This window comes from Ctenopharyngodon idella, chromosome 12 (genome assembly GCF_019924925.1).
Source record: "Ctenopharyngodon idella isolate HZGC_01 chromosome 12, HZGC01, whole genome shotgun sequence".
NCBI lineage: Eukaryota > Metazoa > Chordata > Actinopteri > Cypriniformes > Xenocyprididae > Ctenopharyngodon > Ctenopharyngodon idella.
The window spans coordinates 16,984,843-17,000,263 of record NC_067231.1 but is presented as its reverse complement, the minus strand read 5'-3'; the positions used below and the strand labels follow the sequence as shown (position 1 = coordinate 17,000,263).

Here is a 15,421-nt window from a genome sequence, read left to right as displayed (position 1 = left end):
ATTCTATCACAGTCATTCTGTTCTGATTCTCTCCGCCAAAATAAAGCGGTCAAGTTATATTTTAGCACATAAACATCACACTTTATGAACATCATTCTGTGTTTGCAACCATTCGGAAGACAATTTTTGATTATTAATAAAGGCCCTCATAAAGAGGCAGCTATACTCCATCTTAACTGGCAGAATAACAGATGTACCAAATTTATTGAGGACCAAACAAGGTGATAGTTTATCAGCCTGTGCACAATTTCTCCTGACAGTACAATGCATCAGAAAGATTTACCACCACTTTAATTCGCCAGCGAAAGGCAGCATTCATATTTAATAACAAAAATATCTATAATTTATGTTTTAATGAGGATATTACATGAAGGAAATTAATAGTAACAAAGAAACTGATAATAATTAGTGAGGATAAATTTGTTATGTCTGTGTACATTAAGAGAATGTTACAGTTTTGGTTCAGACATTTAGTAAATATTATATGAAATCCAATTTAGTATGTTTTATTGCATCAGCTATGCAATATGTAAGTGATAATGTACAGTCAGCGACTCGTTATGACAAAATAAATTCTGACAGTTTGATTAGGACACCATTACACAGAGGGAGGGTATTGTTTCATCCTGAAGTAGTTTATTTCGTATTAATGACCGGCTGACTGTACACTGTCCTGCTCATTACATGATTACTTACCAATTAAAGAAATAAATGGACATCAAATATTGATTTTTGCTGAAATTATTTAATCACATGAGAAGAAATGTAATGCTGACTGATGTGAGAGACAGACTGTAGCTGATGCCTGGTATAATGTTAAAAAAAAAAAAAAAAAAACAGCTCAGTGCTGATTATACAAAAACATAATATGGATTTTTTTTTTTTTTAAGAATATTGAGGTCAAAAATGTTTAATAAATGACTGCTAAACTGTGTAACTGCCTGTTGTCGAAGGCAATTGATAGCTGTGCAAGTTTCATGCCTCTCATATCAGCCTCTTTCTTTTCACATCATAAAATAATTTAAACTCAATCCCTTCAGGGTGATACAAAATCCCCCAGCTTTGTGTTGGGATCTGATTTCTTATATATATATATATATATATATATATATATATATATATATTAGACAGACAGATAGATAAATAAATAGATACTGTAGATAGATAGATAGATAGACAGATAAAAAACATTGCAGATGGGAAGACAAACTCACACGCTACATTTAGGGTAAAAGAATATTACCAGCAGCAATCTGTAATTTTAAAGGGGGTGGCACGACTGCTGCAGATGTCAAAATAAAATTTACTGTGTCACACATTAAGCCTTGTAAACTAAATAATACTACTTTTTCATTCCCGTTCATGTTCAAAAGTTTCTCAACAAGCCTGCAGGCAGATAACATAATCGAATCACAGGAAATCGCAGGAAAAAAATAACCTTATAAGATTTTTTCCCCTTGAAATCAGCGCCTCAAGGCAATATGCTGGTCATACAGAATAATGTGTGACAGTCTCAGTGAAACGGAATCTAATCTGTATTCTGATGCAGGGCTTGTCATTTTCAGTGTAAATTCTCATCAATGCATGTTGCTGTCTTATTAATGTGAGCAGTGAGATTGAAATCACTCTGTGTTTCACATCCACACCACTAGATGGCCTCAATCCTTAATGGTTTCGTATTTGATGCAGCTCAGTGGGTGGGATTCACTTTTGCTAATTACAATAAAATGTATTCATGTGCAAACAATCTCTTCTCATGAAAGCACTTGCTAATAATACCAACTCGATCCACGGTGCTCGTCTTATATAAAACAGTAACTATGCCCACTCTGTGCTCTGCTTGATGACCTATGTGCCTACATGCACTACTTAGTTAACTAAAAACTTGTTGCAAACTTGTTATGAAAGCTATTACAAGCCTGCACATGAGTGCAGGCAATCGTGAAAACGGTTATTTGACAAATTTACGACAGATGGAGGCCATTAGCTTAAAAACACTGAAATAGTCTGCTGTGGGAACGTGTGGTCCTTCCGATTGATTTGTTGCAGATTGCAAAAGCTACATGTGGCATTTGAAAATAATGAAATGAGGTGTGTATGAGAAGATCCCTCTGCGAATTCCCCTAATTCACACCTATCTGCAGGAAGAGAGCTAGCAGAGGACAAATCGCAACACCAGACTTCATTATACCCTCCCAGGAGATGTGTGTTTTTGTCTGGATACTCTCAAGCTTTCTTTTTCTGTCACACACACACACACATGTTGTCATCTCCAGCTGGGCCGAAGCTAGATGTTCCTTCCGCCTCTCACACCCCATAATGAAGACAGACTCTGCCCGTTAGCCCCATCCTCTTCCCATCACTGGGAACAATGGGGCAGCGTCTCCTTCACCCTCCTCTGCGCTCTCTAACAGCGTTTCTCCAGGGCCAATCTCTCTCTCTCTCTGCCCATCTTTTAAGCTTTGTGGTCACAGAAGTGATGTGAGAGCTTAGCCTGCACTCCAACGGGCTGTGACACTCCACGCCCCCTTCTAATTGGAGAACGACCTCTCTTTCACCCTTCCGGTAGCTGACCTCATCCTTCATTCTGGGTTCGGTGGCTGGGACCAACACCAAGGGTGGCAGGCCTTTTGAAAACTCGGAAATGACAGAGTTGAATCAACCACATTGTGGCCAGGGGGAACATATACATGCTAATAAAGTCTGTAAGTAAGGCCTAAAATTAACACTTGGCAAGCGCCAAATGCGGGTAAAAATTGCCATTGGCGAGTATATGGAACAGTGTCAATCACCACTTGGCTGGTAACATTTTTATGAATCCTAACAATACAATGATGTAAAAACATGAACGACGCTCGGGACAGCTGATGGGGCAGTGCTGCATCGTAACGAAAGTTTGAGCCTTGCCAATTTAAATATTCAAGTACAAGAAGACACGAAAGGGAACTAGCTTATGGTTTGGGAAGTTTTTAGTGCGCAGACATCCGAAGCGTGCGCCCAGAAAGCCGTGTCTCAGACAGCGTGCGAATACTGAATTGAGTTCTCTTTCACATCATCTTGCGTTTGAACGGACTAATTCACACAAAATTATGTAAAAAATAAAATGCTTGTCTTGGCGAGTGTCCTAGTATGGCTTATGTCAATGTAAACAGTTGAAAACGACAACGCAATTAATACAACTGGATTCTCATTAGACTCAATGTGGGTTGTTATAGCAACACTGTTCTCTAGAGTTCTCTCGTTTCTTGTAGGCAATTAGGTGACAACCACGGCGCCATCCTGATTGACAGAGCATTTCATCTACACTGGAACTGTGATGATCTCTCCTCGCCAGACACAAAATAATCTAGGTTATTCTGAACTTGAGAATATGGATGTAAAATATAAATTAGAAGTAGTTTAGAGGAGCAGTTCTGCTAAATATACTTTACATTTCCTTTTTTTTTTTTTGACTTATTAATGTTTTTTACATAGGGGATATATCTATTTTCATTCACACCATAAATGAAAAACGAAACGAAAATGAAAATACTGTCAACAGCCAGGGAAATAAATAGTTTTCACCATGTTTTTAAGAACAAAATGTTTTATAAATCAGACAAATGATGATATAAACAAAACATTTGGAATATAGATAGGACTAAAACTGAAAAATTTAGTGTAAGTGCTACCGAAGTGGAGATTTCTGGTTCAGTAAATGAGAAAAAGCTCATTTTAAGAAAAAGATATGTACAGTAATTAAAATCTACAAATGCAGATAGATAGAGTGAGTGTAATAAAATAAACATTTAAATGTTTATAGTATTTTGGATGTTTTCTTTCCACTAGTCTGAAAGAAGACAAGTTATGGAAACTAAATAGCTCAAAATATCAAAATTGACCAATGCCTGAAAAAACATCGGTTTTGTGTACAGTATCATTATATTGGATTCGTGCAAGTGACAGCGGCCTAATATTCCCGCTTGTGTGTGTTTTTAGTATTAATCAAACAACAAAAGACAAAGAAAAAAATCTCTCACTGCTCTTGACTGAATAACTTTTGTAACTTTATTACGGATTAATCTATATTTAATTTATACGGTGAAGACTATCCAGTGTTATTTTATATTTGATTACTTTATTCAATTTCTATATCTACCCGAAAAACCTAAAACGCACTGTTTATTTCATTTGTATCCTATTATCTTTATTTTTTTTAATTAATTTTTTTTGCTGACTGTTTACTTGTCTTTAATAATGTTTTCACTTTATATTAGTTAGACTAGCAGTTTTAGCTGTGGTATCAACATTGGAGAATTGTGAATTTTTACTGGTATCTAAAATTTTGGTGTCATTACTGCCTGTTTTTGCAAAAACAGTTTCATGGCAGGTAAAAAAATATTTGATATATGGTAAATTTTCTTAAGTTACCGGCCAATGGCAGGTGTGGCAAAAATTTCTGTCCTTAAGCATTCTTTAAAGTTAGTTCTGACTTGGACGGAGGGGCTCGGACCTTTCCAGAGGGCTTCTTCCTGCAATCTTAAAGTGGGCATGGTTTAAAAGAGACACCCTACGTCCTACATTCAGTCTCGGGTGTAATAATGTCCCAGTTTCACAGAATTTTCTGTTTAAAAAAAAAAGGAAGGCGGCTCTATTATGAATGCCTCAGGGGCTAAACATACGGGAGGGAAAAGCAAAATTGAGCCGTGACACCAAATCCCAGATTACCACAGAATAACAAATGTTTTGGGTGATGTGCTCAGGATTCTGTGTTCGCTAAGTGATCCCTAAAGTGAGCGAAGGATGGGGTGTCATTTAAAAAGAGGGCCCGGTTCCACATGACTGCATCTCGGCCTTCCCTGTCCGTCTCCAGCTTTGTGTCACCTCTCCACCGAGGCCTGCAGTGCTGCTCTAAATATAAAGAACTAATACAACTGGATTCTCATTAGACTCAATGTGGGTTGTTATAGCAACACTGTTCTCTAGAGTTCTCTCGTTTCTTGTAGGCAATTAGGTGACAACCACGGCTCCATCCTGATTGACAGAGCATTTCATCTACACTGGAACTGTGATGATCTCTCCTCGCCAGACAACTTGAGAATATGGATGTAAAATATAAATTAGAAGTAGTTTAGAGGAGTAGTGCTGCTAAATATACTTTACATTTCGTTTTTTTTTTTTTTGACTTATTAATGTTTTTTACTTAGGGGATTTTGGATATCTATTTTCATTCACACCATAAATGAAAAATACTGTCAACAGCCAGGGAAAAAGTAGTTTTCACCATGTTTTTAGGAACAAAATGTTATATAAATCAGACAAATGATGATATAAACAAAACATTTGGAATATAGATAGGACTAAAACTAGAAAATTTAGTGTAAGTGCTACCGAAGTGGAGATTTCAGGTTCAGTAAATGAGAAAAAGCTAATTTTAAGAAAAAGATATGTACAATAATTAAAATCTACAGATGCAGATAGATAAAGAACATTTAAAAAAAATAAACATTTAAATGTTTATAGTATTTTGGATGTTTTCTTTCTACTAGTCTGAAAGAAGACAAGGACTAAATAGCCCAAAATCTCAAAATTGACCAATGCCTGAAAAAACAACGGCTTTGCCTGTAGTGTCTTGCTTTAAAGTGACGGTTTCACCCGAAAATAAAAATTCATCATCACTTGATTTATTCACATATTTTTTTCTCCTCTGTGGAACACAAGCTATGAAGAACATATTTTGGAGAATTAACTGTTTCCGAATCCACTCAATTGACTTCAAAATACCTTCTTTTGTGTTCCAAAAAGAAAGTGCAGGTGCAGGTTTGGAACGACATGAGGGTGAGAATTGAAATTTCTTTTTTGGGTGAACTATCCCTTTAAGCTCTAAATAAATCGATGAAATGATTGTGATAAAGGCAGAATGTTCCATCAAGAGGAGCCAAACACACACACAAAGGGCCCGGGCGGTTGCTCCGGAAACCTGGAGGACAGAAGAGCCACTAATGATGTGTCTTATTTAGGAAAAGGTGCAGGCAGAAGCTTATGGAGTATGACGGAGTGTGTGTGCCACAGCGGGGATGCTGATCTGCCATGGCATTCAGCTTAAATGAGCTGGTGCATCCAGGAAACCTCAGCCACTTTACATAAAGAGCCTCTCAGTAATGCTCAAGCTAATACCAAGGGAATGCGCTTAATTGGATAGAACACCCAGACATGCAATATACGCTCTCATAAATAACTTGTGTTTGATATTAGATCAAAATATCACGCTGTGTGTGACACGCTCCAGAGTGCATGTGCCCTTATGTTTGAGTACTGCAGGTTTGGTGAAACAGATAAATTTGTTGTGTCCGCAGAATAATTCCACTTTGGCAAGCAGTTCTTGCTGTTTCACCCCCTCCTCCTCCTCTCTTTCGTTGTGTCTCTCTCTCGCTCTAGCGTTCGCTTGCTCTCACAATCTCTCTTTATCTTCTGGTAAGGGCTGGATCTGGTGAGATCATGAATCTTTTTGGCAGCAGAGAATTCTTTTCCAAGTTCTCTAAAAACTGAAAATAGCACTATGTCCTAGTTCCTCTCGAACCTGAAAACCACATGCACTCTATGGGCGTTGTCTACACAAGCCATCCAAGAAGTCACGCATATTGTCTCCCTACTGCAGCGCTGAGCTACGATTTCCTGAGGAAAAAATCAAAAAAACAAAAACAAATACAAACAGCGGCCTGAATGCACTATCTCTTGCAGACAATATCATTTCATATTACAATCGACAAATCCAAGACGCACTGAAGTGCTGCTATTTTTGTAGTGATCCTTGTCAACTTGTCACTGGTCTTCAATAGTAACACGTTCTTTCATGCATTGACTATAATCTGAAGATAAAAGCGTGGTAAACATTTTTTTTAAACGCAAAAGGAACGAGTGGGCTGAGTTTGTCACAAAGAGAGCGTTTAAAAGAACACCTGTCTCTTTTATTTTGATGAATAAATTTAAATATTCGGCTTTTACTTCTGCTGCCATCTGTCTGCTTATCCTTTCAGATACTAAAGATAGCAAAGGCACAGTTTGCCATATGGCGCACTTATTCAAGAAAAAATGGCTGACGAAGACCAAACATTAAATCGTCTGTGGCCAGTCAAACTGTTCTCCACGCCACTCGTAAATTGCATAATGACCTGGCATACAGTTTGACGGTACGTAAAAATGACAGCGTGCATGAATGACTTGTACTCAAATTATGCGGGTAAGTGGATGGAGGAAATAAGTGTCGTTGGGTTTCAACTGAGAGAAGCAAAATGGCATTTTTCCAAAGCACTGGCTGTTTGCATCTAAGCTGCTGGGTGGAGACAGGCTTAGTCCGCACTGACGGTATGAGGTCAGCAGACACTTTGCTGTCACTCAGAGCCATGTCACACGTCACTCATGTCTGACCAGGTATGTCCTGCCCACTCAGACACAATTGAAGCAGAAAATCAGCATCTGTCACTCTCTTTCACTTTCACCTTCATCCAAATGCGATTGTGTGTGTGTGTGCATGTGTGAGCATATGAGTCTCTCGGGCTGCCCTGAGTCACTTTGCCTGGGGACATCTAATATATATTCACCTGTATAAAATATATATAACGAAGAAAAAAAAAAAAAAAAAAAAAAACACCCTGATTCAAACATACATATTAACTTTCAATTACCCAATTTTAAAAGGAACAATTCACCTGAAAATAATTTTTCCATCAGTGGAACACAAAAGGTGAATTTGTGAATAATATCCTGGCTGTTCTTTTATTTTTAGAAATAAAAAAAATTGGTAATACTTTAATTTAGGGTCCAAATCTCACAATTAACTGGTTGCTTATTAGCATTTGGCTTGCTGCGATAGTCGGTGTTACCGTTGTTCAGCCGCAACACCGGTTACATCACTTGCCCACCGCAGCACCGCCCCCACCATCGTTTTGATTTTTACAGTAATAAAAATCATTTAGTTTAGTTAGAGAACAGACACTACAATTAAAAACTGAATGTGTCTGCTAAATTAAGCGTGAGCCGAACAAGAGTTGCAGCACAGATCAGCAGCAAGAGTCAGATTTCATTTATTACGATAGTGAGGAGCTGACTGACAAGACGATGGTGGAAGATTTGGTTTCAAAGCGAAATGTAAAAGCGCCTGATTAAGCGAGTTTGTCATTGTACTGTTTTGTTGTTGAGTTTTTAACTAAGAATAATAATGAACCCACCATTCAAGCAGTTGCCACCCCCAAATTGCAGCTAATTCGAAAACGCGCACAGCCGCATGGGCATTCATAATGGTGTGTTTCCACTGGTGCCGAGCGAGTGGAGCAAAGCAAGCATTTTCAGTTCACTCCTATGGAAGCTGAGCCCCCGTTCCCAAACCTCCCCCCATTACGATACCAGTATTACCGGTGTTATCACACGTGGATTAACTGGTAGGAAACTTTCCTCACCATCACATCTCTAATTAGCAGGCATATTACTAGAACATTGGCTGTTTATGAGTACTTATAAAGCACATATTAATGCCTTATTCTGCATGACCATATTCTACATCCCTTAATCCTACCCAATACCTAAAATGAACATCTACCTTACTAACTATTAATAAACAGTAATTAGGAGTTTATTGAGGCCAAAATCATAGTTAATATTTAGTTAATAGTGAGAATATGACCCTAAACTAAAGTGTGACCAAAAAAATTGTACGAATCCCAAGCCCCCTTTAAACAATAGCTTCATATGAACAAGTCGAATGCACTATAAAAATGGCACAATGATGCTATAACTATTAGTATATTACTTTATTAGTATAATACTAATTCTTGGTTATTGGTATTAGTATTACTTTACTATAGAGGTAATGACACCACTACAAAGAAGATGGTGATACGGCTCCAAAACCCTAACACCGTGTCCTAACCAGACGCGACGCCGCGACACGCGATAAAAGGTATCTTTTCCATGTTAATCAGAGTTTTTGTCCTAATTAGCCGCGATGATTCTATTTTAGAAACGGTTCCTATTTTTCTGCGACGTCGCGGCTGGAACAACAACACAAAGTATGGCAATAATAATATTAAGTACTGTTTATGTGCTTTATTTATTGTTAAAAGCGTCTAATGTCCGTTTGAATATCATTTTGTGTTCTCAGCTTTGTAGCTGTATTTAAAGTAACCATGGATAATTCACCTCAGATCGTGAAAATAAATAAATGGTCACAAGAATGCTCAAACTGTCAGCTCATTGTGAACAAACAAACAAATATTGTTTCAGTCATTCAGTATGTACTTTAATGTTTAAATGGTGTAATATTTATGAATTTGATTATGTACTCATCCATTTCATTGTGACTGCCATGTGCTTCCTAAGAGAGCCGTCCTCGCACTCTTCTGATTGGCTGTGGTTTTTGATTGATTTTGTCACGTCGTAGTCGCGTCGTGTTTGGTGTGGACAGACAAACTGCTTGTCGCTAGAATCCTTTTGCATCGCGTTTGGTTTGGACACGGTGTAAGACTATAGTCACATGGGCAACTTTGATGATCATTTTGTGGTGATTTCTTGTCATTATTTAATGCCTATTCACTTCCATTGTATTCTTCAAATATTCACGCTTTGTGTGCTATGGAATCAAGAAAGTACTCTGACATTCAATTTTGGGTGAATTATTCCTTTAACTTGGTCAATGTGCCTGTTCTGCTATCACCAACATATCAGCACAGGTGCTCTCTGAAGGCTGTTTATATTCACCTCCTTTCTCTCCTTCTCTCACACACATTCTCTATCCCCTTGTCAGTACTACTGTTCACACCTCTGTACCTCTCTCTGCTGAGCTAGCTGTGATCGCCACCATTCTTCAATTGGACTGATGTGCTCATTAGACTGCCCACACACTCACACAATCTTTTGGCATCGAGAGTGTGAGAGGTCAGAAAGTGCTAATGATTTGGTCAAAACCCCGGGGGTATAATCACTTGGCTTTGACTCGTTTACAGTCATCATCTATTTCTCCTTTACTCCTGTCCTGCTTGGCAGCTTGCATGGCTGCCACAAATGGCCAGGCCGTCCGCAGGGCATTTGGCCATGGGTTCGAGCAGCTGGCAAGCTCATCCTGAGCAGAAGAAATGTATTTAATAGGCCATTACCCCTAAAATGCAACATTATGGTGAGTGAAAGAATGTATACGAACGTTTTCTTTTCCTGTACAGTGCCTGTCTCACCATTCCTTACAGTTCTCCCTCTCCGTCTTGTTATTTCTCTCTCTCTCTCTCTCTCTCTCTGCATGAGCAAGTGGCTCAATGATTTGGGGTGAACGATGACTAATGATAATCCCCAGTGATGGTGATATGATGAGATTTAAATGAACTCTGTCACAAGTGTTTAGGGTCATAAGCAGAAATGGGGCGTGGGGGGAGGGATGCCACTGTCTGTTTGAAAAATCAGGACATCAAGGTCCGCTCGTTAACATGGTCAATGATCCTAAGTTAATTCACTTTCAGAAAGGCAGTCTCTGGATAATGATATCCTCCCAGTCTACAGACAGGTTTATCAAAACATTCCGTTACATCACCGAACAGTCTCGCCATTAATGTCAATACTGACATGCTTAATCTTGTCAGTGCCTAAATATAATTAACGGAAATGGAAGGGAAAATCTTTTTTTACATTAATTATGGGGTAAAAATGGTACTGGATATCTGTAATGATTTCAACTGCTTTATGGATGGTTAGAGATGTAGGTACAGCTAATTTACCCTCCTACACAACACTGATTCATTTAGTAAATACCTTTTATGCTGGCTTAGCAGTCATCAGTCCAACAAGCATCAAAAATGGCAGACGAAGCACTGCAGAGACTCCACCAGTCACACATTAGAATTAGCCTAGATATCCACCGCTAATCGCATCAAGACATTAAGGGCCTTTAATTTGCTCATAAACATTCCCTGCCATCCCTATGCCAAAAAGCCATATATCAGTCATGGATGCCTGATTAATTGTCATGCCAATATATGGAAATGTATAATCTGTGATAATCTTAATTACAGGCATTACGTAAAGTGTTACATATCTTGGTCTTACGCAACTCCGGCGAGTTCATTTTAAGACGCATTTTCTGAAGACATCATTACTATACCACCTTTAACTCTCAAGCAATGTATCTGAGCCGAAATGCGAGAAACACGATGTTTCAAGTACATGAGAGTATAAATCATAACCACAGTCTACTGGGCATTTGATATCATGCTTGTGCTCTGAGCTGATCGATACACGTACTGAATTCACGTATCCGCGCTGCATATTTACGTACATAGGGCACAGGGTTCAAACTAAACTTACTGTCGATACTTTAGATTTAGTGTGGAACATGTATTTTGTTAAAGAAGAATTCAAGAATTCAAATTCTGTAATTTTCTTTCTTCAGTGAAGCAGACATTTTCATGCAATTAAAAAATGATGGGGACTGGAGCTTTTAAGCATCAAAAAGGACACAAAAACATCATAAAAGTATCATAAAATGACAGATTGCTGTGACAAACATGATATTTTTGTTCTTTTGTGTGTTATTTTGCAGCTTGACAGCACCAGTTTCTCATTTACTTTTATTCATTATATTTAATATATCAGGCAGGCTTAAAAAATTGAGTTTTCTTTATGGAAGAAAGGAAAATCATGCTGATTTGGAACGACATGAGGGAAAGTAAATAATGACAGAGTTTTCATTTTTAGCTGAACTATCCCTTTAAAGAAAAGTGTGAAGTACGTCGGGGCATTGCAGCACTGTAGCTGAAGTCATATACAGACAGCAGCACGCATCGTAAACTCCAGGGCTCAGCTGGAGAAATCATTACCTCACCTCGCTCGGAACGCATTTGCTGAGGCAGTTGTGCAACAGTCACGCCATGATGCCACCCCTGAGAGAGCTCGCTGATTCTTCTGGGAATCAAGTTTGTGATTACAGCAGGAGTGGGCGTAAAAAAAATAGAACGCACAAAAAATAAATAAATAAAAAACATAACTCTTCGAAGCTCAGTGCCAAACACTTTCCTGTCCCCCTTGCCTCCACCTCCTCCACCTCCCACTCCTCCAGCACAGCATGTCATAGGAAATGCGGGTTCTATCAAATAGCATCCTCAGAGCAAGCGTTGGTAGAGCCTTCTATTCTGAACATTATACAGATTTTATTCATGAGGGCGGTCTGAGGCGCTGGAACTTTCTAAAACAGACCAGCACTTTGAGTGTTGGAGGAGGCGTAGAACACTATGATTACCCTAATGATCATTCACAGGGCTCTTCGGGAGCGCGATGATTGGTGAATTTCTACTCTGGGGTTTGAGTGAGAATGAATGAAGAGCGGGCATTCTCAGGAGAGTCTGTGTAGGTTTAAGCAAGTTCAAACAGTTGGGTCCAAAAGTCTGACACCATATTGAAAATCTGGAATTTTTTTTCCAATTAACTCTTTCCCCGCCAGCGTTTTTTTTTTTTTTTTTTTTTTTTTTAAGTTGCCAGCCACCACCAGCGTTTTTGATCATTACCACAAAAATGTCATGGCCCTCAGAATGTTTTGTTGTATGAATATCTGAACATGCAATATATCAAAAGAACGAACAGACCATCTGCTTTTAAACTAAAAAAAACATGTTTTATTCTAGCTTCATGCATTCTTTTTTTATCAACACTTGGATATGGATAAGATTCATAAAAAAAAAGCAGCATTTTGTGCAAAAAGTAGGGCTGAACGATTTTGGAAAATAATCTAATTGCGATTATTTTTACCAATATTGCGATTATTTTTTAAACTCTTGATCCTCTATGTTATTCAACAAAGACAAGCAATAAATCATTGTAGGGGTGGGAATCTTTAGGCACCTCACGATTCGATTTCGATTCCGATTCTGGGAGTCACAGTCCAATTCCAAAATGATTCTTGATCTTTTTTTTTCCTCATTGATTAGTCTTATTAATAACACTTTTTTTTATTATTTAATTACATATGTAATTATTACTTTTTAAAATAATTACAAATTAAAAAATTTTATTAAAACAATTGCATGTTAAGAATTTTAAATAAACTTATATAAGACAGGGCTTAAATTAAGCCAGGATTAGGCCTAGGATCTAAGTAGCTTTTATAAACGTGCCTTAGAAAACACACTGGTGTGCATCTTGAGACAAAACAATGACGCTGATATATTTTAAGACATGTCAGCGCAAGTTGCTTTCAGTTAAGACAGCTCAAACATTTATTTTAGTCTGGGACTAGCTTAAGCCTTGTCTATGAAACCGGGGGAAAAGGTAGTAAATGATAAAGTAAAAAACATTACAAGCAATAGACAGTGCTTTCAGTATTTAAGAATATCTGAATCTTTTCTCCCATCTCTACTGTATAGTATGAACAACACAATATTAGATTAAACATAAACTGTGCTTTTCTGTAGGCCAGGCAAATGCGTAGCATGCCAAGTTGATGCTTCCTCTGCAGACTGCTACTCTCGCATGTCACATGACGAGCGTGTAATCGCAGCTTTTGTGGTTAAAAAAATAAATAAAAAATAATCGCATTTTGTCATATCGCGATATTATCGCAAATGCGATTAATCACTCAGCCCTAGCAAAAAGCTGAGGAAACCGTGTTTTTGGTCAAAGACTCCATCCAGATCGGATTAAGAACAATAATCAAAACACAGATGAAGTAGATTGAGTCCATCAACACCCCCAAAGCTTCACAGTCCTATAGCTCGTCCTGGGTCGATATTTCATTCAGTAACATTAGGCAGTTTTGATTTATATGTTATTTAATGTTGTAGGACACGTTACATATGATTACACATGAGATCGTTTGTTTCTGCGTCTTCTTCGCATGTGCTTTGATCAGGAGATTCAGTACTCTTTCAGAAGATGTGTCATACTGCCCCCTAGCGTATAACAGAAAACACGGAAACACTGAAAATTCTGTGTTTGTGTTAAAATCTGAAATAATGTTTAAACATTTGAACAAATTTAAAACAAAATTATGACTCAATATTTTAGTTCTCTAAACGAGAACATTTGTGGCACTGATCATCTGACTCTTTGTACAGACGGTCAGATGTTCTTTCAGCTCACTGGATAATTCTCAAATCACGCTTGATGATCATCAGGTTTGACACAAACTGGTAGAATTCATACAGCTCATTGCGGTTTTGTTAAAGTGAAAGGAGTTTGTACTAAATACTAAGAAAATCTGAAATTCATGTAATTTATTATTACTTAAATTGCTATGCTGATAATATAATTCATAATGAAAAAACTGTATTAAATTAGTAAAACATTTCCACTTGTGTTCTCAGACTTTGTGACCCAACTGTAAGTGTTTGTTTGTTTGTGTAAGACTCACAATCTGAAGCTGCAGGTAGTCTCCCAGGCCGGAAGAGCTGTCCACCCTAACCAGCACTGCATCCTTCTGCTGGGTGCTAAAGCCGACAGCCAGTCGGTCAGCTCGTGTGCTCGGTCTGTCGTTGGGCGGCCATGTGTACACAATGAGCCCTCCGTCACGTCCGAATATGTATGTGGTTCCCGCTGCAGAATGAGGAAGAGAGAGGAACAGAATATTAAGTGTAAGAACATCAAAGTAAGTGAGAAAACTATTTCCATTTCGCATGTGTGTGCGTGCATATGCACGGCTCTGCTCCATTACACAAAGCGCGGGAGTATCTTGATGAACCCATCAGCGTGCCAGACAGCCCCTGCTGGTCCCTGATTGGCTAAATTATAGCCCTTATATGACCCTCGGAACGCTGATGTCACCAGGAGCACCTGTGTCTGCTGAAGCATGAGCTAAACAGAGTCGCTCTTGCTACAACCACTCAATGCACGCAGCCCCCCATCCGAGCCCGGGGCTGATTGAGCTGATTACAGCCGCTCTCCTCACCCGCCGACACACCGGACAATCAATCCAGCTTCACGGCCCCCAGCCCAGCGACTACTTCTGCATGTATTTATTCTGCCAAAGGTGGGCAAACACGGCACGGACCAGACAGCTATTCCTGCTCAGCGAGACGCATGCTAATGCCTGATGGAGCTAATTACAGTGTCAGAAGCAGGTAGCTTACTGTGAGCGGGGTCACTGTGATTCAACGCCTTCAGGAAGGTTTCTCGGGTATATCGCTGTTGCTTTTTGCAGGGAGAGATAGAGAAAAATTGTACTAATGGAGTTGATCTCATTAACTGGCGGACTGCGCCAGCTCTTTTGATCAGGCGTGACTTCAATAGCAAAACGGGCGAAAGCGCTTCGATTGTGGCAGGTGCAGTCGGGGTAATGTTCGCAGAGCAAAGAGCTCATCAACCTCAAGATAACAGCCTCGGGAGATGCGAGACGCACTTCAACACTCTCCTCTCCGAGGAGCATGACTGCTGCGCTTCTGAGCTCCAGATGCAGATAAGACGGGCGGCGAAGCAG

The 15,421-nt window shown here is 38.9% G+C and overlaps 1 protein-coding gene across 24 annotated transcripts in view; it reads right to left on the bottom strand.

Annotated features, from left to right (window-relative positions):
- nrxn1a (neurexin 1a) overlaps nt 1–15,421 on the bottom strand; it is a 193,417-nt gene that overhangs the window by 29,763 nt on the left and 148,233 nt on the right. For all 24 annotated transcript variants that reach the window (XM_051914378.1, XM_051914395.1, XM_051914386.1 and 21 more), the window contains one exon: nt 14,360–14,541. In XM_051914378.1, the coding sequence (XP_051770338.1) occupies nt 14,360–14,541 (182 nt within the window). The remainder of the gene's footprint in view (nt 1–14,359; nt 14,542–15,421) is intronic.